Source organism: Ostrinia furnacalis, unplaced genomic scaffold, assembly GCF_004193835.3.
Source record: "Ostrinia furnacalis isolate ACB-3 unplaced genomic scaffold, ASM419383v2 OfSCF0207, whole genome shotgun sequence".
Lineage (NCBI taxonomy): Eukaryota > Metazoa > Arthropoda > Insecta > Lepidoptera > Crambidae > Ostrinia > Ostrinia furnacalis.
The window spans coordinates 750,735-773,422 of NW_021130446.1; the positions used below are offsets into that span (position 1 = coordinate 750,735).

The 22,688-nt window shown below is 35.5% G+C and overlaps 6 protein-coding genes across 7 annotated transcripts; 3 read left to right on the forward strand and 3 right to left on the reverse strand.

Moving 5' to 3' along the window:
* Window positions 1-194: 194 nt before the first annotated feature.
* Window positions 195-1,078, reverse strand: RpS5 (ribosomal protein S5). 2 transcript variants are annotated; one of them, XM_028308492.1, is made up of 2 exons: window positions 1,013-1,078; window positions 195-895 (listed from the first exon to the last, which is right to left on the reverse strand). In XM_028308492.1, the coding sequence occupies exon 2, from the start codon at window positions 888-890 to the stop codon at window positions 234-236; it is 657 nt and encodes a 218-aa protein (XP_028164293.1). In that variant the 5' UTR covers window positions 891-895; window positions 1,013-1,078; the 3' UTR covers window positions 195-233. The 2 variants fall into 2 exon arrangements, with proteins under 2 accessions (XP_028164293.1, XP_028164302.1); XM_028308501.1 differs by lacking the exon at window positions 1,013-1,078 and adding an exon at window positions 976-999.
* Window positions 1,079-1,227: 149 nt separating this feature from the next.
* ScsbetaG (Succinyl-coenzyme A synthetase beta subunit, GDP-forming) lies at window positions 1,228-3,578 on the forward strand. The gene is made up of 5 exons (XM_028308670.1): window positions 1,228-1,330; window positions 1,425-2,117; window positions 2,217-2,372; window positions 2,722-2,956; window positions 3,048-3,578. Exons 2-5 carry the CDS (start codon window positions 1,455-1,457, stop codon window positions 3,251-3,253), a joined length of 1,260 nt encoding a protein of 419 aa, XP_028164471.1. The 5' UTR covers window positions 1,228-1,330; window positions 1,425-1,454; the 3' UTR covers window positions 3,254-3,578.
* Window positions 3,579-3,825: 247 nt separating this feature from the next.
* LOC114355672 (mitochondrial-processing peptidase subunit alpha) lies at window positions 3,826-7,506 on the reverse strand. The gene is made up of 12 exons (XM_028308637.1): window positions 7,296-7,506; window positions 6,959-7,197; window positions 6,732-6,811; window positions 6,368-6,508; window positions 6,150-6,287; window positions 5,804-5,941; window positions 5,580-5,717; window positions 5,424-5,496; window positions 5,194-5,326; window positions 4,916-5,081; window positions 4,708-4,840; window positions 3,826-4,095 (listed from the first exon to the last, which is right to left on the reverse strand). Exons 1-12 carry the CDS (start codon window positions 7,352-7,354, stop codon window positions 3,917-3,919), a joined length of 1,617 nt encoding a protein of 538 aa, XP_028164438.1. The 5' UTR covers window positions 7,355-7,506; the 3' UTR covers window positions 3,826-3,916.
* Window positions 7,507-7,868: 362 nt separating this feature from the next.
* dare (NADPH:adrenodoxin oxidoreductase, mitochondrial) lies at window positions 7,869-9,883 on the forward strand. The gene is made up of 4 exons (XM_028308647.1): window positions 7,869-8,233; window positions 8,316-8,472; window positions 8,572-8,691; window positions 8,772-9,883. The coding sequence occupies exons 1-4, from the start codon at window positions 8,052-8,054 to the stop codon at window positions 9,726-9,728; spliced, it is 1,416 nt and encodes a 471-aa protein (XP_028164448.1). The 5' UTR covers window positions 7,869-8,051; the 3' UTR covers window positions 9,729-9,883.
* Window positions 9,884-10,039: 156 nt separating this feature from the next.
* Trmt6 (tRNA methyltransferase 6 non-catalytic subunit) lies at window positions 10,040-13,731 on the forward strand. Its single transcript, XM_028308659.1, has 2 exons — window positions 10,040-12,263; window positions 12,499-13,731. The coding sequence occupies exons 1-2, from the start codon at window positions 11,040-11,042 to the stop codon at window positions 12,577-12,579; spliced, it is 1,305 nt and encodes a 434-aa protein (XP_028164460.1). The 5' UTR covers window positions 10,040-11,039; the 3' UTR covers window positions 12,580-13,731.
* LOC114355666 (serine/threonine-protein kinase GA29083) lies at window positions 12,934-22,577 on the reverse strand. Its single transcript, XM_028308622.1, has 14 exons — window positions 22,376-22,577; window positions 22,079-22,297; window positions 21,327-21,426; window positions 20,778-20,972; window positions 19,856-19,972; window positions 19,253-19,440; window positions 19,092-19,178; window positions 18,496-18,650; window positions 17,271-17,389; window positions 17,008-17,107; window positions 16,489-16,634; window positions 15,828-15,977; window positions 14,922-15,164; window positions 12,934-14,516 (listed from the first exon to the last, which is right to left on the reverse strand). The coding sequence occupies exons 2-14, from the start codon at window positions 22,294-22,296 to the stop codon at window positions 14,457-14,459; spliced, it is 1,878 nt and encodes a 625-aa protein (XP_028164423.1). The 5' UTR covers window position 22,297; window positions 22,376-22,577; the 3' UTR covers window positions 12,934-14,456.
* Between the last annotated feature and the right edge of the window lie 111 nt (window positions 22,578-22,688).

Consider the following 22,688-nt stretch of genomic DNA (forward strand, 5'->3'; position numbering starts at 1 on the left):
AAATGAATGTGAGAAGTAAAACAGAAAAGAATGCTTGTTTCTAGGCTCTTTCAAAAACTCAAGTTAAAAATTAAATAGTAGTTAGCTAGTCAAGTTATATTCAATATGTAATTTATTAACTTGTGTACCTACTTTATGAAATCAAGAATTACAAAACAATGGAAAGGTATTAGATATAAAATAAAACACATAAATTTGGATATTTTTTTATTGAGACCAGCTCTACATAGATATTAACGGTTGGATTTAGCGACACGCTCCAACTCATCCTTCTTCTTGATGGCATAAGAGTTAGATGAACCCTTAGCAGCGTTGATGAGCTCATCAGCCACACACTCGGCGATTGTCTTAATGTTTCTGAATGCGGCTTCCCGGGCACCTGTGCACAACAGCCAGATGGCCTGGTTCACACGACGGAGTGGAGACACATCCACAGCTTGACGACGAACTGTACCGGCACGACCAATCCTGGTGGAGTCTTCACGGGGTCCGGAGTTGATTATGGCAGTAACAAGGACTTGAAGAGGGTTCTCACCAGTCAACAAGTGAATGATTTCAAAGGCGTGCTTAACAATACGCACAGCCATAAGTTTCTTGCCATTGTTGCGTCCGTGCATCATCAAAGAGTTGGTCAGACGCTCGACGATGGGGCATTGAGCCTTGCGGAATCTTTTGTGGGCATACCTTCCAGCAGAGTGTGGCAAATATTTAGCATATTTCTCTTTTACTGAAATGTAATCCTGGAGGGACATGTCCGAAACTTGCACGTCGTAGCAGCTCCATCTCCCGAAGAGTTTAATTTCGGGAATGTCGGCCGGTTGGGGAAGTGGCATGCTCTCGACAGCCACGCTGCCCGCTTCCATTTCATCATTCCAGTTTTCTTCAGCCATGGCGCCTACAATTAAACGAAAATATTACTAAAGATTATCACTTAAAACTTAAAATTTAAGTAAACACCACGAGATTATTACGTACTCTTCAATTACAAAATTTACAAAATAGAAATTCTAACCTCGTTCTGTCAAAAGAGCACGAGAAAAAGGAAGTTGATCGGACGCAGTCGCAAGTGGCAGGGTGGTACACAATGTTGCCATATACAAAAAATAAAAATTGAATGCCGTAGAATAATGTAATGGTTATTGACCCGACAGAAAGTTGAGCTCTTTTATTTAAGTTACTTATGTTATGGCTAAATTGTTGTTTTTCCAAACTAAAAAAAAAATATTCCGTTGATTGTCGGATTAAAAAAAAATAGACGTCATCACTCTTATCAAAACGCGATAACGTAAATAAAAATCTTTTTGATTCAGAACATTACGAATTAACTATTGTAAGTAACTCTAGTTATTTTCAATTATTTTATTTTAACTAGATTTGAATTTAACTTTATTGTGAAAGTAATTACCATAATTTATTTTTTTAAGGTTAGTTTCTCCGAGTGAACAAAGTTCGCTATGTCTGCGTTTAAGAATTTTAAATTATTTAAAGTGCTCAATGTGAAACATCCACAAGTTAATATCAAGAGAAACTTAAATCTACAGGAGTATCATAGTAAAGATCTTCTAAGAAAGCATCAGGTTACTGTTCAAGATTTCCGCATACTGGATACTAAATTAGATACGACACCTCTTTCTGATTTCAAGGCCAATGAATACGTAGTGAAGGCTCAAATTCTTGCCGGTGGCAGAGGCAAAGGCCACTTTGATAACGGGTTCAAAGGTGGTGTTCATCTGACTAAGAAACAAGATGAAATTGTACCTCTAGCAAAGAATATGCTTGGGCATAAGCTCATTACTAAGCAGACACCAAAAGATGGTATAAAGGTAGATAAAGTCATGGTGGCCGAGAGTGTAAACATAAAACGGGAAACATACCTAAGTATAATAATGGAGAGGAGCTACAATGGTGCTGCTATAGTAGCTTCACCAGCTGGTGGCATGGATATAGAAACTGTTGCAGAGGAAACACCTCATCTGTTGAAAACAGTTCCAATTGATATTTATGAAGGTGTTACTGATAAGGTTGCTAATCAAATAGCAGAATTCTTAGAATTTAAGGGTCCCCTGAGGAGCAAATGTGCACAAGAAATAAAAAATCTATGGCAACTATTTATGAAGGTACTGTCCAGAATGTAAATATTTAATTTTTATTAAATGAACCCTAAAGCATTGGGCAAAAATCCTGTTACTAATGATAGGTATTTCATTTGGATTCAGGTAGATGCAACACAGCTGGAAATCAATCCTCTGGTTGAAACTGATGATGGCAGAGTGGTAGCAGTTGATGCAAAAATCAATTTCGATGACAATGCAAAGTTTAGGCAAGCTGATATATTTGCCCTTGATGATGTTTCAGAAACTGATCCTAGAGAGGTTTGTCTGAATTCTTTGCTTTTATCTGTTATCAAAACTTTTAACAAACTTAAAAAAGTTTAAAATCATCATGTTTACTAATCTTGTAAAGACAAGAGAATCTCTTATCATTTATCAAGTCCCATATTTTTGTGTTATCAAATAACCTTGTTATCATAGCTTATTCTTTCTTAAACTTTAATGATAGTGTATTGTATCACTAACCCGATATCATGTTATGTAGTTGTATGTCATAAACAAGCCCTCCTCAAACTAGCTAGAGTATTTACAGAGATAATGATATCAATCAATGCCATTTTAGGTATTTTTGAGTTCAAGAAATTGCTTATGATAAAATTATAATTTTCAGAGGGATGCAGCAGCTCAAAACCTTGTCTATATTGACATGGATGGCAGCATAGGGTGCATGGTCAATGGTGCTGGCCTAGCCATGGCCACCATGGACCTGATTAATTTGAATGGTGGCAGACCAGCCAATTTCTTGGATTTGGGTGGTGGTGTTGGGCAGGCCCAAGTTGCTGTTGCCCTGAAAATCCTGGAGTCAGACCCTAAAGTTAAAACCATTTTTGTGAATGTCTTTGCTGGTGAGTTAAAATACACAAGGATATTAAGATAGCTGTTGCTATATATTTTTTTATTTATATTACTAAACTGTTAAAATTATTATCATTTCAGGTATTGTCAACTGTGCTACAATTGCTAATGGGATTGTAGCAGCTTGCAAAGAAAATCCACCAAAGCATGCTATGGTCATAAGGCTGGAGGGCACCAACTCTGCAGCTGCCAGGAAAATTTTAGAGGAATCTGGATTCCCTGTTACTATCTTAAATGATGCAGATGAGGCAGCTAAGATGGCTGTTAAATTAGCTCAACAGAAATAATCAAATATAATTTAATAATGTAGAAAAAGAAAACGGCTCTGGTGTTGAATCCCTTACTTAATATGAATTTATTCATTAGTATAATGTAAGCTATGTGCATTTCATTCCCATGGCAAACTAATCCAGTGGATTGTATCTTTAAAATTCTTGCATTTTAGAAAATAACACTTCATTTGCTGTGACTAACACTTTTTTGTATAGGTGCTATCCCTAGTGTAAAGACTGATAAACAATATTTTCACCTAACCAACCATGGTTAGTTAATTTTTAATATTCGACATGGCATTCGGCCGCAGTCCACGCGATCATAAATGCACAAAAAATGTGAATCGTTTTTATTTTCCCTGTTATGATTTTTAATGGACTTTGTACATAGTGTTTATAGATGTTGAATAGAATAAAATTGTAATATAAAATAAATACTTTCATTTTAGCCTACTACGCAATATTATAAACGTGAAAGTTTGTAAGGATATTAATAGGTACTGTTTCATGCAGAATAATGAAAGGATGTTGATGAAAATTCACGCGGTCGAAGCCGCGGGCAAAGATGGTTCAAAATAAAACAGTAGTTGGAAGAAATACTATTTTTATTAACAATTTATGGCTATTACCGAAGTGTAAATAGAAATTAATTTATGCTACCCAAGGGTATTATTATAATTAGGCGCGGAATAGATTGATCCGCCGTCCCTGCGGGGCGTCGCTGTTGGAGAGCGATATGTTGGCCTGGATCTCCTCGAAGCTGGGCAGGTGCGCGAGCTTGCCGCGGGCGGCGACGGCCGGCTGCTTGCTGAGCATGCGCCGCGCTACTCGGACGATGTCGTCGGCGGTGATTTTTTCTGAAACAACGAGAATTTTTGATAATTTTTATCCATAAAATACGCGCGCTCCAGACGTATGGAACTACGCGGACGAGGCATACTTACAAAGTGTGCGCGCGTCATTGGCACTATCAAAAAGATCCAATTTAATGCTTTCAGGGTCGCTACATACAAGCAAGCCCGCATTATCGGTTCTTGTTCGTATTTGGATGTTATATGCTGTAAAGCTGAGCGGCATTTTCCGAACAGTTATCTGAATATAATGGACGCTTAGCTATGCCAGCCCGCTGATGTTTAGCAACCCTCACAGACCAACTAATTTTATTATTTAAGCCGCGTTTTCACTAGGAGACATTTTTCCCGCGACTCTTGTCGCCCGACACGAAATTCATGTCCCGCGCGATGTCGCCCGACGTCGCTTGCGACATCTACGGGTCGCGAGATTTGTCGCTTGTCGATGCTCTATCACTACTGGCTAGTGTGAACAAGTCATATGTCGAGGGACAAAGTTGCAAAGACAAACTACGTGAATATCGGACGACTTATCTCTGCGACATGTCCCCTAGTGAAAATGTGGCTTGAATTGACGATTATTATGTCCCGCCTAATGAATTAAACATGGTCACCTACCTATTTCGTTGATGAAGAAAGATGGTGGCTTTCTCTTGCCCGTCGCGAGGACTTGACGGCCGACATCTTCGAATACCACAGGCCTCGCTTCTAAGTTCATCAATAACATGGACTGTAGTTGGGTCTTGGCTCTCTGTAAACATTAAAAATATTTTAAGAAAAATGCACTTCTATGGTAAGTTAAGTTTTTAAAGTTCAATAAAATTACCTTCAATTCGGTTTCTCCGACCTTTCCTGCCATATTGGCGAGTTCTCTAGCAATCACAATCGTGGTGTCATAAATGCGATTTGGTGGCGACGCCGAATGCACGCAGAACAGGCCAGTATCACCATAAGCGTGATTGTAAGCCGTCGCGTTAAACATCCAGTGATATCTGGAAAAATAAGGTGATGCTAATGTCAAAAGACTGTCATCAAGAGTAATTTTTGTTGTGTATTGAGTGGTATTTCTATGAGGAAACAGTCTTTACAGTTCTTTTTACATACCTGTTGAGCACATTTGTGTACAGACGGGTGTACATGCCTTTACCGGGCCCACCGGCAGAAAAGGAGCCACCGCCTCCCATCATCATGTTTAGCACACAAGTTGCCACGAAGTCGGGGTCGCCGTGGGAGCAACCTGAAAATATAGGTAAATATGCATTACATCATGTAAATAAGTGTACTTAAATTATCTGAATATTATATGTTATGATGAAATTAATTAAATTACTCACTTTCTAGGCCAATAACAACGTGAGATAACTCAGGCAGATCAGAACCTGGGTATAGAGGAATTTCGCATTCTTCCTAAAAGCAGAAATTAATACAAATTAAATAAAATAGACCTCGTTAGAATTGCGTGAAGTGCAACAAAATTTATAAAACATTACCTGCTGAATGCCACCGGTATATTGTGCAATAGAATTGTCAACTTCAATAGCAGAATTTTCTGTCTCTTCTGTGTGCCATGTGGGTTTCATATCAACAAAATATTTTTGGACAAACTCCACAAATGGCCCATGTTCTACCTAAAAAATAATCATAATTGTTAAAGTTTCTATTCTTCTTCAGATTAGCTTTAGTCAATAATTGAAAAAAAAATCAACAAACTTACTCCAACAGCAGCAACAACCATTCTACTGGGAGAGTAATGGTTTTTCAAATATTTGAGTATAATATTGCGGTCAATTTTGTACACATTTTCTGTCGGGCATATTTTTGGCAATCCAAGTGTATTTCCTTTGTATGCAGCCTGAAATCACAAAAAGAAATATTAACAATTTTTTTAACAGGAACAAATCATTGGGGACAGATAGTGATTGACAGTTGTCCTGCTGGGGAGTACTTTGGACAAAATAACAAAACAACAAGGAATACATCTGCTTAGCGTTAGGGACTGATTCCAGATAAATGCAAAAAAATCAGGGATAATATTGATGAGTAATATCAAAAATACTTACAGCATGTATCATGTCCATCAAAATAGTCTCTTGTTCTGGTCTCATGGCGAGAGTTTCCAACTCGAAAGCTACAGCTTGCCTTGCTGCTTCTATTTCTTCATTTGATAGCTGAGGCCTTAATGTTACTTCTGCTAAAACCTAATGATAAATTGATTAATATTTGCAGGTAAGGACATTTTGAACTTGTAGCTTTTTGAAATTCCTGGACTTCTTGTTACCTGTGTAACAGCCTCAAGACCTCTGGAGTCGGCACTTGTGGCATAGACAGTTGTATCTCTAGACCCTTGACAGTCACAGATCCCACCATGTCGTTCTAGCTCACGGAGCATCACATCACGTGTTGCATATTTGTGTGTTGCCTGAAAATGTAAATAATAGTTTTTTTAGCATAGTAAAACAACATGCTGTTTTCATACAATGTAAATTTCAATAAAATAATGCAATACTGTAAATAGTTATTCCAAGTAAGTCATAAGCTTAAAAACTATTCATTTATTTTTATGCAGATTTAGTTAAAAAGTTGGGATAGCAATTTTGTATTTTTATAAGAATCCTCTTTAATTAAAAATGATTTATACTTACACCAAAACTCAATTTCTCAAGGAAGTGACAAATGCCATTTGGATAAGATACTTCATATCTTGGACCAGAATCAATAACAACTAAAATAAAAAATAATACATACAACATTGAGATAAAAAATCTTAAGTTATGAATAATATGAAGCTATTGCAACACAGTCAAATTCCTTATTATTAAAAATTAATGTGCTTTGAGGTGTAAATTAACTATTGTAAATTATTAATTACCTCCTGCAGTACAGAACTGCCCAAATTTCTTTTCAGAAGCCACTCTTAAACCATTACTAAGCACAGTTACTTCTGTGTGTGCATCTTCAGATTTAGCTGTAGAATATGATACTGGAGGAAGGTGTGGCATGGGCTCTGACAGTGGAGGTAAAGGAGTCACACTGCCCTTTTGTAAGCCTGCAACTGACTTGTCCACATCCTGAGAAAAATTTCTCAGACCCCATCTTGATGGATTCAGTCTGTTGACATGAATAAGTTATCATACAATTTACTGAGTTATAAAATAAAATTCAACACTTTATTTTTAGCACTTAACAAATAAATGTAAATTACGTACCCATTTTTTAATGAAAATAACCTACTAAAAAGAAATTTCACATCTGTTACATGTGACATTTTTAGAATGTCTTATAATACGGTAGTAAAGGTTTCTCTCTATCCAGAAAAATATAAAATACAGTTTCTACACGAATATAATAATTACGATCTTACGAAAGAATTTGTAAAATTATTTCATTTCACAAAAAAAGATTGACAAATTGTTGACAGCTCCTGACATCTGTGCTCCTGAAAACAGATAATTAAAAAATAAATTATTGACAGATGTAGTCAGTCATCTTCGAGTGGGAAATTATGGAGACGGCATTTTCGACTTATCTTTAAGTAAACAAACTGTACACTACAAAATTAAAATTGCACTGTAAATAGAGCATCCAAAATGCAGTTCCGGTACAGGAACGCGCGCCTCGGGTAACAAGTCCCCATAACTTAACTAGTCTTTTACATAAATTATTCATTTTGCTATTGCACCACGGATATCACAAAGCCACGACACTACACAAAGTACTATTTTAGCTTGCTAGCTGTCACTGCTATCTGACAGCCGTTAAAATAACAAACAAGTTTTAAAGCGGTGAAGATGAAATACAAATAATTTACATTTTATTAATATTTATTATTTTGTTCAACACTAATAAAATATATCTTCATTTTAAGTAGTACAACCGTGAAATAGTGATATTGGCAAAATTTTATGTATAACAATTCATAACATTGTTGATCTATTGTAAATAAGATTGTTACATTGTTAGAGATGAGTTTGAAACATTTAAAAGTAGTCAAAAGAATGTTTTCAACTGGCGAGAACACTCCTCGTGTTTGTATAGTTGGTGCAGGGACAGCTGGATTTTACGCAGCTATGCATTTGACCAAAAATTTGGCTAATGTTAATGTTGACTTACTTGAAAAACTACCTGTGCCTTTTGGCCTTGTAAGGTGTGTGTGATGTGGGCTATTGAAAAGTATTCATGTAATGTTGATAGAAAACATGATGAAATCAAGTTGTGTTTTTTTACAGGTATGGTGTAGCTCCGGATCACCCAGAAGTTAAGAATGTAATCAATCAATTTACCAAAGTAGCTCAGCATCCCAATGTTAAATACTATGGAAATGTGACATTAGGGAAAGATGTATCTTTGACCCAGTTGAGGCAACATTATCATGCTGTTTTATTGGTATTAATATTAACTTCAGTATCCAATTTTCTTAATTTTTCTTTATTAATACATCAATCTCATATTGTGGTGATACTTTAATATTAATTGATTTTGTAGGCATATGGGGCTGATGAAGATAGAACACTTGGCATTGAGAATGAAGATGCCAAAAATGTAATTGCTGCTAGAAATTTTGTTGGTTGGTATAATGGACTCCCCAGTGATAAAGATTTAAAGGTGACAAACATTTTATTTATTTTGCATAGCAAATAAATATACATATTTTTTTATTAATTGTGTTCTTAATTTTCTTTCAGGTTGATTTATCCCACTCAACTGCTGCTATTCTAGGACAAGGAAATGTAGCGTTAGATGTTGCTAGAATACTTCTAAGTCCAATAGATGAATTAAGAAAAACTGATATAACTGAGTATGCTCTCCAAACATTAGCAGAATCTAAATTGAAGGAACTTTATCTTATAGGCAGGAGAGGACCTTTACAGGTGGCATTTACTATCAAGGAGCTCCGAGAACAACTAAAACTAAAGAACTGCCTGACAATATGGAGAGAAAAAGATTTTAAAGGAGTTGAGGAAATCATCCCCAATTTAGGTCGACCTAGGAAAAGACTGACAGAACTTATGATAAAGTCATTAAAAGAAAATCACAAGATAAATGAAGGTGACCTCAGCCAAAAGTATTTCATGCCCATATTTTTCAGAAGCCCAAATAGGTTTCTTATTGATGAACAAAAACAATTGACTGGAGTACAACTGAACTGTAATAAATTGATGGGAGATAAACCAGAAAATCAAACTTGTGTGCCCACTGAGGAAGTTGAAGTTATTAACTGTGGTTTAGCTTTTAGAAGTATAGGATATAAGAGTATACAAGTAGATAACGATTTAATATTTACACCACATGGCACAGTTGCAAATGACAAAGGTTGTGTTTCTGTGGACAATTCTACAGATTTAGCCAATCTATATGTGGCAGGTTGGCTTGGAACTGGTCCAGTTGGTGTTATTTTGCACACCATGGGGAATGCTTTCCATGTAGCAAAACTTATATGTGAAGATTTAAAAAGTTCTAATGGCTTAGTCAATAAAGGTGGATTTGAAGAAATAAAGAAGGCTTTACCAAGCAATAATGAAATTGTGAATTGGAATGGTTGGGAGAAAATCAATAAACATGAAGTTCAGCAGGGTGAACTTAAAGGAAAACCCAGAGAGAAACTTTGTTCAGTTAAAGAAATGTTAGAAATAGCTCTATAACATACGGTCTACATCCTTGTACTGATATATTTTAGAGCTGAACTTCCTACACAACCAATGAACAAAGGCAATAGAAGATGAAATCCATAATTATTATTGATTTGCTTAGTTTTGTAAATATTTTTCTTTTACTTATTATCTGAAAATTAAGTATATTTTTAATAGACTATTTTAAAAATGATTCAAGACATTTAATTATATTTTATTATTAGTTATTATAAAGTTATTATTATTTTTGGCATTATAGTAATTTCTTCATTAACTGAGAATATTTTTTTAGTTTATTTATGAAAATATCTCAAGTCTTCATCATCACTTTACTTTAGAAAATTCTTCTAAGTGCCAAGGAATAAGCAATAATAATAATTTCGTATCAATTGACTCCTTCTACCTTCTACCTAAATGTGCGCGCCATCAATCTGTGCATCAATCCATAGCTACTCAATAAAGTAGCTATTGTGTATGTGTTGTAAGTAAGATTATATTTCTTATCACTTAGATAAATTTAATATCAAAGGATTATCTTAGTGTCGACAGCACAGATTTTTGTAAAATCTTATTTTCAGAGATACGCTTGTAGCGTGGCTTGACTTATTTTATTCAATTTTATTACTAGTTTTTTTTACCTACAGCGCTACAGCTTCGCCCGCCTGAAATTTAGCTTGTCACAGCACAGATCGTCCTAACTTATATTAAACAGCCAATATTGTAAAGTTTCATCAAAATTCATTCATCGTACTTTTTGTATGAAAGAGTAACATCTGTGAGTAACATCCACAAAGTAAAGTAGGAAATGTATGAAAATAATGTAGGAAATATAGTAGGATACTACAGTCTACAACTGATTTTCAACCGACTTCAAAAAAGGAGGAGGTTCTCAATTCGACCCGTATGTTTTTTTTTTACTATTTTATTATGAGAAGAATGTAGAAAGATCGTTTTCGTTTGCTAAATTGATGCAAATTGCAAGTTAGCAAGTGGAAATCGAACCCGGGACCGGGACCGGGGTTCCGTGGAGATCGAACCCGGGTATTAATTGTCGTTGTATTCAATTGAAATTTAAACGATTATCGATTTCATATCGTTAATGTTTTTGACCGCACTGCTGACAGCCCGACTGAAAAAGTAAAAAGTCAAACTAGTAAACATAACCTAAAAATTTATCCTAGCCTAACCTAAAACAAGGCACTTTTAACCTCGCTCAATCAAAAATAAATGATAAAAGCGTTTATCTGTTAATCGTCTATATTTTAAAAGCTGGAGTGGAGCATTCACTGTGCATGGAGTTGACACAATAAGAAAGATTTCCAAATGGCTAACGAAGTTATTAGTATTGGGGACTTTATTGTCTTACAAAAACAAAACTACAAAAAGTTGTTCAAGTTTAATAAACCAAGTTTAAGTATTACAGTAGGTCGTGATACCATAAACTTGAAAGGGATAGAAGGATGCCCGTATTTTTCAACATTCAAAATGATATTTTCTGGAGGCAAGAAAAGTAAAGAATATGTATTGGAATTAACTAATGAAGTTGTGAATTTAAAAGATGAAATAGATATTAAAACGTCAGGAAATGATAATCGCAACATTATTGATGATGGACAATCTCAAAAATTGACTGCTGCAGAGATAGAAGATTTGAAAGTGGATTCAAACAAAGCATCAGATATTGTTGAAACATTGATTACAAACTCAAATACTTTTCACAGGAAAACTGAATTTTCTCAGGAGAAATACCTTAGGAAAAAGGAAAAAAAATATTTTGAGTTCATTAGAATTCTGAAACCAAATATGAGATTAATCGCAGAGGTGATGTATAAGTTAGAACCAGCCAAAATCCAGGGCATTCGTATTGATACATTATCACAAATAAATACTTTAGCTAACATTTACTCAGAAGGTAATTATCTTCTGTATGATTCAGGATCAAATGGTTTACTAGCTGCATCCTTGATGAGTGCCATCGGTCCCCAAACTAATGGGAAACTCATTCATATGCACCCTGGTAATATGTCACAGAAACAAGCATTGCTGGCAATGAATTTTAAAGAAGAACAACTTAATAGATGCATTTCTGTCAATGTGTATTCGGCTTTGAGACAATTTTACCAAGGCTGTGATACTAATGATAACTCAAATGTTGAATCAAATGTTTTAAAAAGAAAAGCTGATGAAGAACCAGATCATAAGAATAAGATTCCCCGACTGGAAAACACAGACCAGGATGCAGATACTATATCAGAAGCTGTAGCCAATAATTCAGATAATAAGCCAGAACCTAAAAAGCCTAAATGGCACTTTGACAATATAGCTGCTGCTTCACTACTTCATCAAAAGGTGGATGCTTTAGTCATCGCCTGTAAAGAAGATCCGAAAAATATTTTCACTGAATTAGTGGAATTTGTAAAACCAGGACGACCATTTGCTATCTATTATGCTGTTGCTGAGCCATTGCAACAACTATATTTATTGTTGAAATCACAAAGTAATGTAGCTGCATTAAAGTTAACATGCAACTGGATGAGGAATTATCAGGTTTGTTTTTAATGTATGCAAATATTATTATATCACAAAATACATGTGTGTTATGTATTTATTTTTTATGTAGATTAGTGTGTTGTTGGTTAAAAATCAATTTTTCATTCATTCTCCAAAACCATTTCTATAGTTTCCAAAATCATATTAGGTAGATGGAAAAATAGTTAATGACCTAACATATTATATTACTCATTATTTTAGCAAAAGAAATTAATTATAAAATCATTTGCAGGTACTACCAGACAGAACACATCCAGAAGTAATGATGAATTCAGCCAGTGGATTTCTTCTAACAGGATATGTTTTAAAATAATTTGGTATTGATCAATTATTATTTTATAAGATAAAAACAAAAATATAGTTTTAAAAAATTTATTTAATGCTTTCATTTATTGAAATGCACATACCATATCTAAATGCATTAAAAATGATCATGTGTGTATGATGTGCTATAATCTTGCATTTTTTAAACAATAGTAATAATAACCAATTTGACATTACACATGTATGAAAATATTTTAATAATTCACACAATTTTATAAAATTTTCTTACACAAGCTATTTAGTAAATTATTGGTTTCAATGTACATCACTCTCATAAAGAATTTGATATCAAATTGTTTCTTGTAAATATTTATTCTTGGTAAATTTTGAATTTTAAAAACTTTATTCTTACAAAACATCCAAACACATGGATATACAAATTCTCTGAAGTCTAATGATGGCATATAGCTGCTACAAAAGCAAATTGACTGTTTATTAAAACATTGTTACTTATGCAAAAATATTAGTGCATTATAAAGTTCAGTAGTACAGATTCTAAGGAATGTATGTCAGTCTAAATACAGGTATCAGGGATGAGACAATGCACTCGACTCAACCATAAATTAATAAGCTTTTCAAATTCTTTTACCATACAATTTTTCATCTAATTTATAAATTTTGACACAAGGTTTGTTCATAGGAAAACATAATGACTGATAAAACGACAATTTAGGCTTGTTCAGATCCACTCGTACCATGTTTGCAGAACAGCCATGATACAAAAATACTAACATAATTTTTAAACTAATCAGCTGTAAATACGTTATTCGAGAGGAACATCAGTTTTCGTCGCATCAACCTACTTTTAAACCTAATTACCAAATTTGATGATGTAATTTTGGCACTTAACGACGTCTCATAGTGCATGGTCTTATTTTATTGCGTTTTAATAACATTGCACCATATTAAGTGACAATTAGATGAAATGATTTGCATTGATTAAACAATCTAACCTTACTAGCCAACTTTAACTAGTCATCACTTACATTAATTTACCAATGATCATAAAGCAATGTTTCTGCAAATTTATACTTAAGCACCATTCATGTATTAAAATCAAATATTTATCAAACCAATTTTTGGTCATTAATGGATGTGATACTACTAAGAAAATTACTGATATGGTTACATACAAGCAATAGCAATGAATATACGCCTATAAGCATTTCATTTGATACAAAAACTAACAAGCTTCCGCTTTGCACTTGTAAATACAAATTCATTCAAATAATTAAATAAGATATATTACTCATATATTACAGAATGTTATAATAAAATAAAAACTTTGTTTATAAATATTACAATTTGTTTAAACCTAAGATTTAAATTTAAAACTGAATAGGTAGACATGAAAACTTCTAGAGATCTTTTGAAATTATTAAGAACGATTTTACTTTTATTGTACTTATTGGCTGACAACTGATTCTGATACTATAAAAAGCAGGAATAATAATACTAAAACAGATGTGCAGCCGTATAAACTATTAGGTATTTTAGTGCTCTTTTAACCTAATGGAGCATGGGACAAGCTACTTTTAAAGTATACAATCTGTTATCCTACATCGGAACCTTTGTTTCGTGAACAGAAGAGACGTTAATTTATAGGTGTCGAAAATACACAAATAACTATAATATTGCATTTGTGGTCACGCTGAACAAAACCAAAGATATACAATTTACGAATTACAAATGCAGTAGTATCGTTTTGGGGTAAATACGTTGTAATGTTAAATAAACTTTGGTATTGGTGTTATGTTGAAAGGCATACGCTGCGGTGAGAACACCGGCGGCTAAGGCTGCTCGCGGTAGGCGCGCGTCACGGGCTCGTCACGTGGGCGCCGACACCGTCTCGCGCCCGGCGCCCCGCTATGACGAGTCCTCGTCGTACCATGTGCGGAAGTCGTAGCAGTCGTCGCAACAGTCGTCCTGAAGCACAAATAGTAACTAGTCAGCACGCATTGCACGGCACAGAGCTGTTTTTGAAATTGAAACAAGAAGAGTTTTTTGACCTTGTAGCAGTCATTCGAAATCAAAATTCAGACATTCTTCTGACTTAATAGAAAAAAAATAAAACAGGGTATCTTAGGAAAAATACCTTGTATTTATCACCAAGCCAGACAATGTGAAGTATATTACAGATAACATTTTATTAGTTTTCATTTTATAATTATGTATATTATACATAGCATATACGCAGTTTCGTTCGAATTCCGTTCTATAACAATTTAGTTCAGTAACATCGATATCGGACGACTTCATTACATTCAGACTGGCTGAAAATTCTCTGGCAACCGGTATCTTCAACGGCTATAATAAAAAAAAAAAACTCACCGCCATCCAGGCGTGATCGAGCACGTCCTCAGCAGCGAAGCGAAGCTCGGGCTGGGGCCGCAGCATGTTGGCCACGAGATCGATGGCGCCCGCCGACACACGCTCCCAGTGCGGCGCGGGGAACTCCAGCCGCGCCGACAGGATCGCGTCGAACAACTTCTCCTGATCGCCGTCCGGCGACGAGAACGGCGGGAAACCGCACAGCAGTATGTAGAGGATCACGCCCGCCGCCCACACGTCGATCTGGATGACAATTATTATACAACTAAAATAATTTGTGTCTCATAAAGTTACGTGTGCCGGCCTCATACTTTCTGGGAAGTTCAAGTTCAGTAGTTATTGAAACAATGGGCAGTTCTCAGATGCTCAGAAATGTGAGATTTCAAAGTCACAACTATGTGGAATATAATGTGAGTGATGTAATAAGATAGATAAAATACTTTGTGTGTAAAACTCATTCAGAGTGATGGGAAATAGGCTACTTTTGTAAATATGTTGTGCTAAAATATTATAAACTAGCTGACCCGGCGAACTTCGTACCGCCTTAGCGTAGAGATTTTCTTAATATTTTTTTCCGTAAGAACCATCCTTGGACTTCCACAAACATTTAAAAAAAAGAATTATCGAAATCGGTTCAGCCGTTCACACGTGATGCCGTGACAACGCGAAACGGGTTTCATTTTTATATAGGTATATAGATAGATTATTATAAATAATAATGTGACTATTTTACTACAGGCTGTTGTCGTTGTAGATAAGATTGGTTTTGGTTTATAACATTTCGAGCAATCGTTACGACTGAATCGACCAAATTTGGTTGCCATCGGGATTCATGCTAGAAGGCAACACGGGAGTTGCAGCAGTGGGAATGTGTCATCGGGATATTATTAAGTATACTACACCAACCTTCAGTCCATATCCAGTCTCGAGGAGAATCTCTGGGGCCACGTAGGTGGGAGTGCCGCAGACGGCATGCAGAGGCCGGCACACCTCGACGGCCAGGCCGAAGTCAGCCAGCTTCAGCCCGCGTATGCTGCCGTCTGGACCCACTTCCACCTGGGGAAAACATTATTATAACATTTATTATCATTATCAATTATACAATGTCAAGAAATGCCACTATCAGAGAAATTGGTCACATTTTAATTACATAAATGTCGTGATAACATACTTATACAATAACAACTCCAAAACTTGTTTAAAAAGACGATTGTCTTGTTTATGAAGACGATTAATGAGAATCGCTGTTACAAACATTCAACAGTTTATTTAATAAAGACCAAGTAAACAAATATATACAAGACATCATCCCACTCAATACTTTTAAATAAGTGTTTCTTTCACTAGTGATAAGAATTAGTGTAAATATACGTAACATGAACCGATACTTTTGCTTTACATAATGTGAACATATTAAAAGTAAATGAAAAATAAATAAATTATTCGTTAACATTTTTGGCTATTCGTAAATGGATTGACAGTAGAAAGTTAACAATGCATTTCCAAATTGTTACGATGGCCAAAATGAGGGCAGGTTTTACTTTATTTTTGTTAGTCTTTCGCTTACCAATAGGTTTTCAGGTTTGATGTCGCGATGCACTATAGAAAGCGAGTGTAGGTATGCAATAGCTGATGTTAGGTGGCCAATTAGCAAACGCGCTTGTGGCTCTGAGAATTTGGAAGCAGCTGCGATACTATCAAACAAGTCGCCACCTAAAAATAAACGATTTTAGTAGAATGTGAATAGCATTAGGTACTGATATAATGAAATGGTAAAATGGAAGATCAATATTAAAGTAAAGGTGGGCGATTTTAAAAATGTACAAAATAATATTAGTAATGATTGATTTCAGTTAATATTGATGATCCCGTCAATACAAATCCAAACATTAGAAGTTTTAATTGGCATTATGTATTGTTAACACTCGCCCACCGCTGCAAAAGTATTACGATGATAGTTTACGATCGCTTCATAACGGTATTGCACTAATGAATAGTGATACAAAACACGACAAAAGTATCTATGATTTTTATAATTCTAGATAATATTCACACTCATTGTAAAAAATAAATGTAACATACATACCACTAACTAGTTCCATGACAAGGAACAACCATTCGGGACTATCTTGTTCCTCAATTAGTGATACGATACGAGGGTGACATAGCTTTCGCATTACTCTGACCTGAGGGCAAAATGAATCATGCATTATCTTTCATTATCACATTTGATTACGTTCAATTGTGATAAGACAGAACTCGCTCTATGTGAACAATATTCTATTAGGATATGACCTAATTGTGGTGACCACAATTTTGTAAAAACAAGGAAAATTTATTGATACATACCTCAGCCTCCACGTAATATTCTTTTCCTTTGCACTTGGCTTTGTCTATAACTTTGAGAGCGTATTCCTTCCCAGAAGTCTTGTCTCTACATATCCTTACAACAGCGAAATTGCCGTCACCTGTTGAAAAATAACAAATAATATTCTATATTGGGGTCAGTTCATTGAATCCGATCGAGTCGCTTCCGCACCGGTCGAGTTATTAAGGCCACTAACTACTAATGATGTATCATAAATAGAGCCAAAAACGTTGCTCGAAAGTTTAAACTACAAAATATTTACACTAGTTTTTGACGTGATAAGGATTGAAAGATATTTTATAGTTATAATTTAGTACAGGTACAACTGTAACATAATGAGCCATTAAGGATTAGACAACTTCCGCTGTTTTACGGCGACACGAACTTACATCGTTTACTATTTTAACATCATTAAATAACTACCAATTATTTTATTTGATGTAGTAAAGTATCTGCACGATACTTTCGATATTATTTTATTTATCGTATAAAATTGTAACCATCACCGAAAGAACGGATTGAAAATTGTACACTTGTTTTCTATTAAAGAGTTCAATAATTGCAATGTAATCATTAGGCATTATTGGATTATATTTTTAGAGCAACGAGTTTTGTTTATAAATCTCCAGTTTGAAATGAGTCTGAAATTTTTGCTACTTTGAATCAATAAAAGTCAATGGAGTAGGAAAAAACGTGAGATATTCCTATTGCAAAATTAGAAATTTAATTTTGATATAAAAAGCAGCTCATAAAAATACATAAGATTGATTGATGGTGTCGACAACCTAACTCATGCTTTCATGACTAACTAATAAAAGATTATTACGCGTGATAAAATATTAACCCATTCACTGTCTACAAACATGACAATGGGGCGTTTACTATACTATAATATGATGTAGTACACCCGACGCTGCTGTGGTTACTTGTGTACGGGCTCCTAATTGAATAGATTGCTGCAGTGGTGGAGTAGTGTGGGATGGATTACATGTGACGTAATATACTTGGTTTTAGGAACCACAACTCCGTCAACGTCACTTATGTAAAAGAAATTTACATGATGCGGTATTCATATCTGAACAACATTTGAAGTCGCGGTGACGTACATAAGATGCCACAGCGTTTACCTTTTCGAGATAGTGAATGGTTTAATGCCCGTACATGTCTGCCGTAATATCTACACGGACTATGAAGCAATTAACTTACCGATGATCTTTCCAACGCTGTATTTGAGTCTTAGCGGCTGCGGTAACAGCGGCGCGTCGGCGTCGGCGGAGTCACCCGCGGCGCCCGAGCCCGCCTCGCTGCCCGCGCGCGCTGCGCCGCCCGCCTTCACAGGCATACGCGGCTTGGGCCCGGCCCTAAGATGACACACACATTCATCATCAGGCATTGTTCTCCTCCTACGTTCTTCTGATTAAATTCGTTGCGGGTCAAAAGACAGTTTAACTTTCCCCCGGGACAGACTTGACCTTTACTGGTTGGGTTTTTATTGGCGGTTAAGCTGTAGAGCCCGGCTACAAATGAGTTGCAGTGGTGCTGGGAATAGTCCCGTATCATCAGGCATTGACATACCCAGCTTTTCTAGCCAAATAGCAATGGGCAAATGGGGGATCCAGGCAAGGAGGAGACCTTTTTTTTATTCTGCAATGCCACACATTGTCATGTGGAATGTAACGTGTTAATTAGTGACGTCATCGCGAAATTGCTAAACCAATATTGATTTTGATAATTAAAATTGTATCTAGAACCTTGAAGCTGGTCAGGTCTCAGACACTAACCCTTAGTTTACTTGAACTTACCTAGAATTTCTTGAAATAGGCGTTTTTCTACATTGTAACACAGCTTTGCTTTCTTCGAACTCCAATTCGAAGTCTTCTTGGTTTACCCTAAACAAAAAAAAAAAACAAAATTAAAACTTGATTACCAACATCTCTCACTACAAAGTTTGATAAACTATCACCTTTCGTTTCCATATGCAAAGAACACGTCTTCGTTATCGAAGAACTGGTGCAGCGCCGAGACTGGCGACCCGGTCTGCGTGAAGACCTTGCGAACGCAGCCCGTGTCCAGCTTGATGCAGTCCGTGATGGCGGCGAGCGCGTGCTCCAAGGTAGGGCTGTTGCGTTTGTTTAGTAACAGCCGGCATACCTGGAAACGTCGCTCAGGTGAGGCGGTAAAACGAAACTGTTGTACGCTACTGAAAATTTATTGTAAGAACGTTTTAGACTGTTTTAGAGTTGGAAAAGTATTGTTATTAAAGATTTTTCGCAATTACTTCTCATATTAGACGATTATTCCTAATTGTTTTTGATATCATTGTCGTGTCCGTTCAAAATAGCAAAATTCACGTAGCAAATATAATTACACCGTTTTCGTGGAAAAAGGTACATCAACATGTTATCCAAATATTATTCCGAATATGTATGCATTATTTAATGAAATTATGATAATGATAAATTATTGTAGACTGCAGTAAGTTGTTATTACATCAACCGCAATGAGTCATTAACCACAGCGCTGTTGCGTTGTGTAAGCAGCACGATCGTGGTACATATTGGTTTACCTTGCGAGGTTTAACACCGTTCCTAATAATAGTAACTATACGTGGCCGCACCACGTTGTCGCCAGCGGGGGGGCTAACGCGCGCTGTCCCGTTGCCAGTAGTACTACTACCATTTGCCTGAAAAATTAGTCTAATAAAGTACAAGAACTTTAGAAACTTAAGCACTAAATATATTATTATCTGATTTTGTATTGTCTGGATAAAGTTTAGGCTAAAAAGCCTCATGTATCGTAGCGTAGATTTAAACGCGTAAGTATCACCACGAAGTACGAAATTAGGAATCCTAAACAATAATTTTCTTCAAGACGTGGCAAGTTTGTATGCCACCAGAGTAGGTTTTATCAAGAGAAAATCGATGTCAACAAACGCTCTGGAGATCTCCTTTGGTTTTGCGGATGCTGAACGAATTTTACGCAACAGCCTCCAAAAATAGATTTATACAACCAGGGAATGTAAGGTGTAATAGAACATCATATATCGGCTGGTGATGAGTATTAAAGAACCTCATAATTTACAACAAATCTAAGGTCAAGTGAAACCATGTAACATATTAGGTAGGTAAACAATATCAGGAAGGTGTGTTATTGAATTTCTAATATGGTTGAAAGGAAATGATAGATTTGCTATTTGGTTTTTAAACCTCTTTACCAACTAGCATATGTACTAAAGTTATGATTGAAAAAGTTATCAATACAAAAAACACTTTCAAGTTTGCACACTGCTGCAGATTATTTTATTTAAGTTGTAACAGTGTGATGTGGGTTATTCTCTATTGGAAATGATAAAATTCAGCACTATTCTGAAATATAATCATCTGCTTCCCTCCAGAAACAAGTTCACAACAATTTCTAGCTAGTGATAACAGTGTTACAAAATGGATACAAAAATAATAAAAGATTACAAAAGTGAACTTTGTACGTACCTGCAAATAGCGGGACAGCCTGTTGTTAGCTCTAGCCGGGGACGGACTTGCACTATCACTCAATGATTCAGGCCCACTAAGTCTGAAAGACTGTGGTGTCACTGCACTTGCTTCATAGTCTAACCGTTTGAATGGCTCCCCAAAACCACTACAAACATATGACTGTCCATCTTCCAAATCATCGAGTTTTCCTATCTGGAAGCAGATTTTATGAGTTAATCAAGGGTTTAGTTTACAATAGATTTACCTGGTTGACACAAAAAATATTATATTTAGTAGAAATTTTTCCATGTAAAATTTTTCTGTAATCAATGAACTTAATTTTAATTAAGAAAAGGTTATCATTGACTTGTCATCATCAATTTTGTTATGACCTGTACTTTTTCACAGTACATCAACGTTAAACACTGTGGTATCTTACACAGTTGCGATAGGGGCGACTTTGCAACGAAAATGTATAGTCAGATGTGCTGTCGACTCTACATAATGTCAACTGCACAGGCACAGCCTCAAGCCATTTATAAATTGTGTATAACAGCAATTACTTACTTTTCTACCCTCAAGAGAGTATATTGTCCTCACGCCACTAGGCAAAGTAACATTGTCCACTAATACCCTTGTCAAATCTGCCGTTAAGCTATCAAAAGACCTAAAAATTTATTTAAATTCATTATCTGTTTTAAAAACATTCCAATAAGAAAATATATTTGCATTCATAATGACAATTCAAACAGTAAGATGAGACTGAGAATCAAGTATTAGAGGGACATAGTTTATAAGGAGTAGGTATTGATTAGATTAATTATTAATCTTTAAGTGCATATTAGAAAGTAGTCTCAATTGATGCTTCACGTGCAATAACTCATTCTGCTAGTCACAGACACAGCTTTTTTTAATGAGAATTTATTTCAATGGCAGCCAGTTCCAATTAATTTTATTGATATGTATCGCCAATCGTAAAACTTGTTTTATCTGTTAATATTATGTTTGTGTGTGATCTTAGTAGATTTCTGAGATCACGGTGGAAGTCCAATCAGTAGGATCTTAGTGACGAATATAAGAGCATAACAGAAGAACAGTCATGGATTATTCGCTAGTAAAAGATGCAATAAAAAAATGGGAGATAAAATCTGGTTATTGTCACTGTCATTTGACACATTATAAATAAATATACTGTGTTGTGATAGATCACAGCTGTGTAGGTAGCTGCATAAATAAGTGAAAGTGTAATCTCATTCACACTAATTCACCTCAAATGGTACAATTATTGTCAATGAGAAGATTAGAAGAATACTACTCACCTGTATCGTTCTGGCAAGACCGGAATTATGACTCCAGAGTAAAATTTATCACCATTTCGAAAAAACCTGACTCGTTTCGCTTTCCGCGCTGGCTGTGTTCGAAGCAATACGTTACGTCTGTTTGTCCTACTTTTCATAATTTCCATGTCACTAAAATCTTTTTCGAGCTCGCATACAGAGCTCGATCGGCTTCCACTTCGACTCAAATTGTTCTCCATTCTAGAAAATAAAGAAAGTTACAAAGTTACCATGTCATATCGAACGAGGTACCTTCTGTAAGCTAGATTCATGCCTCACCTCAATGATTTCTTGCCTCCAACGAGCAAAATGACAATCGTTATATTTTACGTAGTCATCACTTCTATTCGCTTCTCATGTTAAACGTCCATTTTACGTATCAATATTGAAAACAAACTCAATTATTCTGAAAAAATCATGAATCACACAAAATTACAGAAGAAATCAGTCAGCAGCAAAGACCGATGAAATAAAAATGAATGAATGATTATCCAAGAATGTTACTGACAGTGTTGCCAACTCGGATTTTGAAAAAGTCGTAGGACAGATTAGAAAATTACGTAGAAATGGTACAATTTCCATATAGAAAATA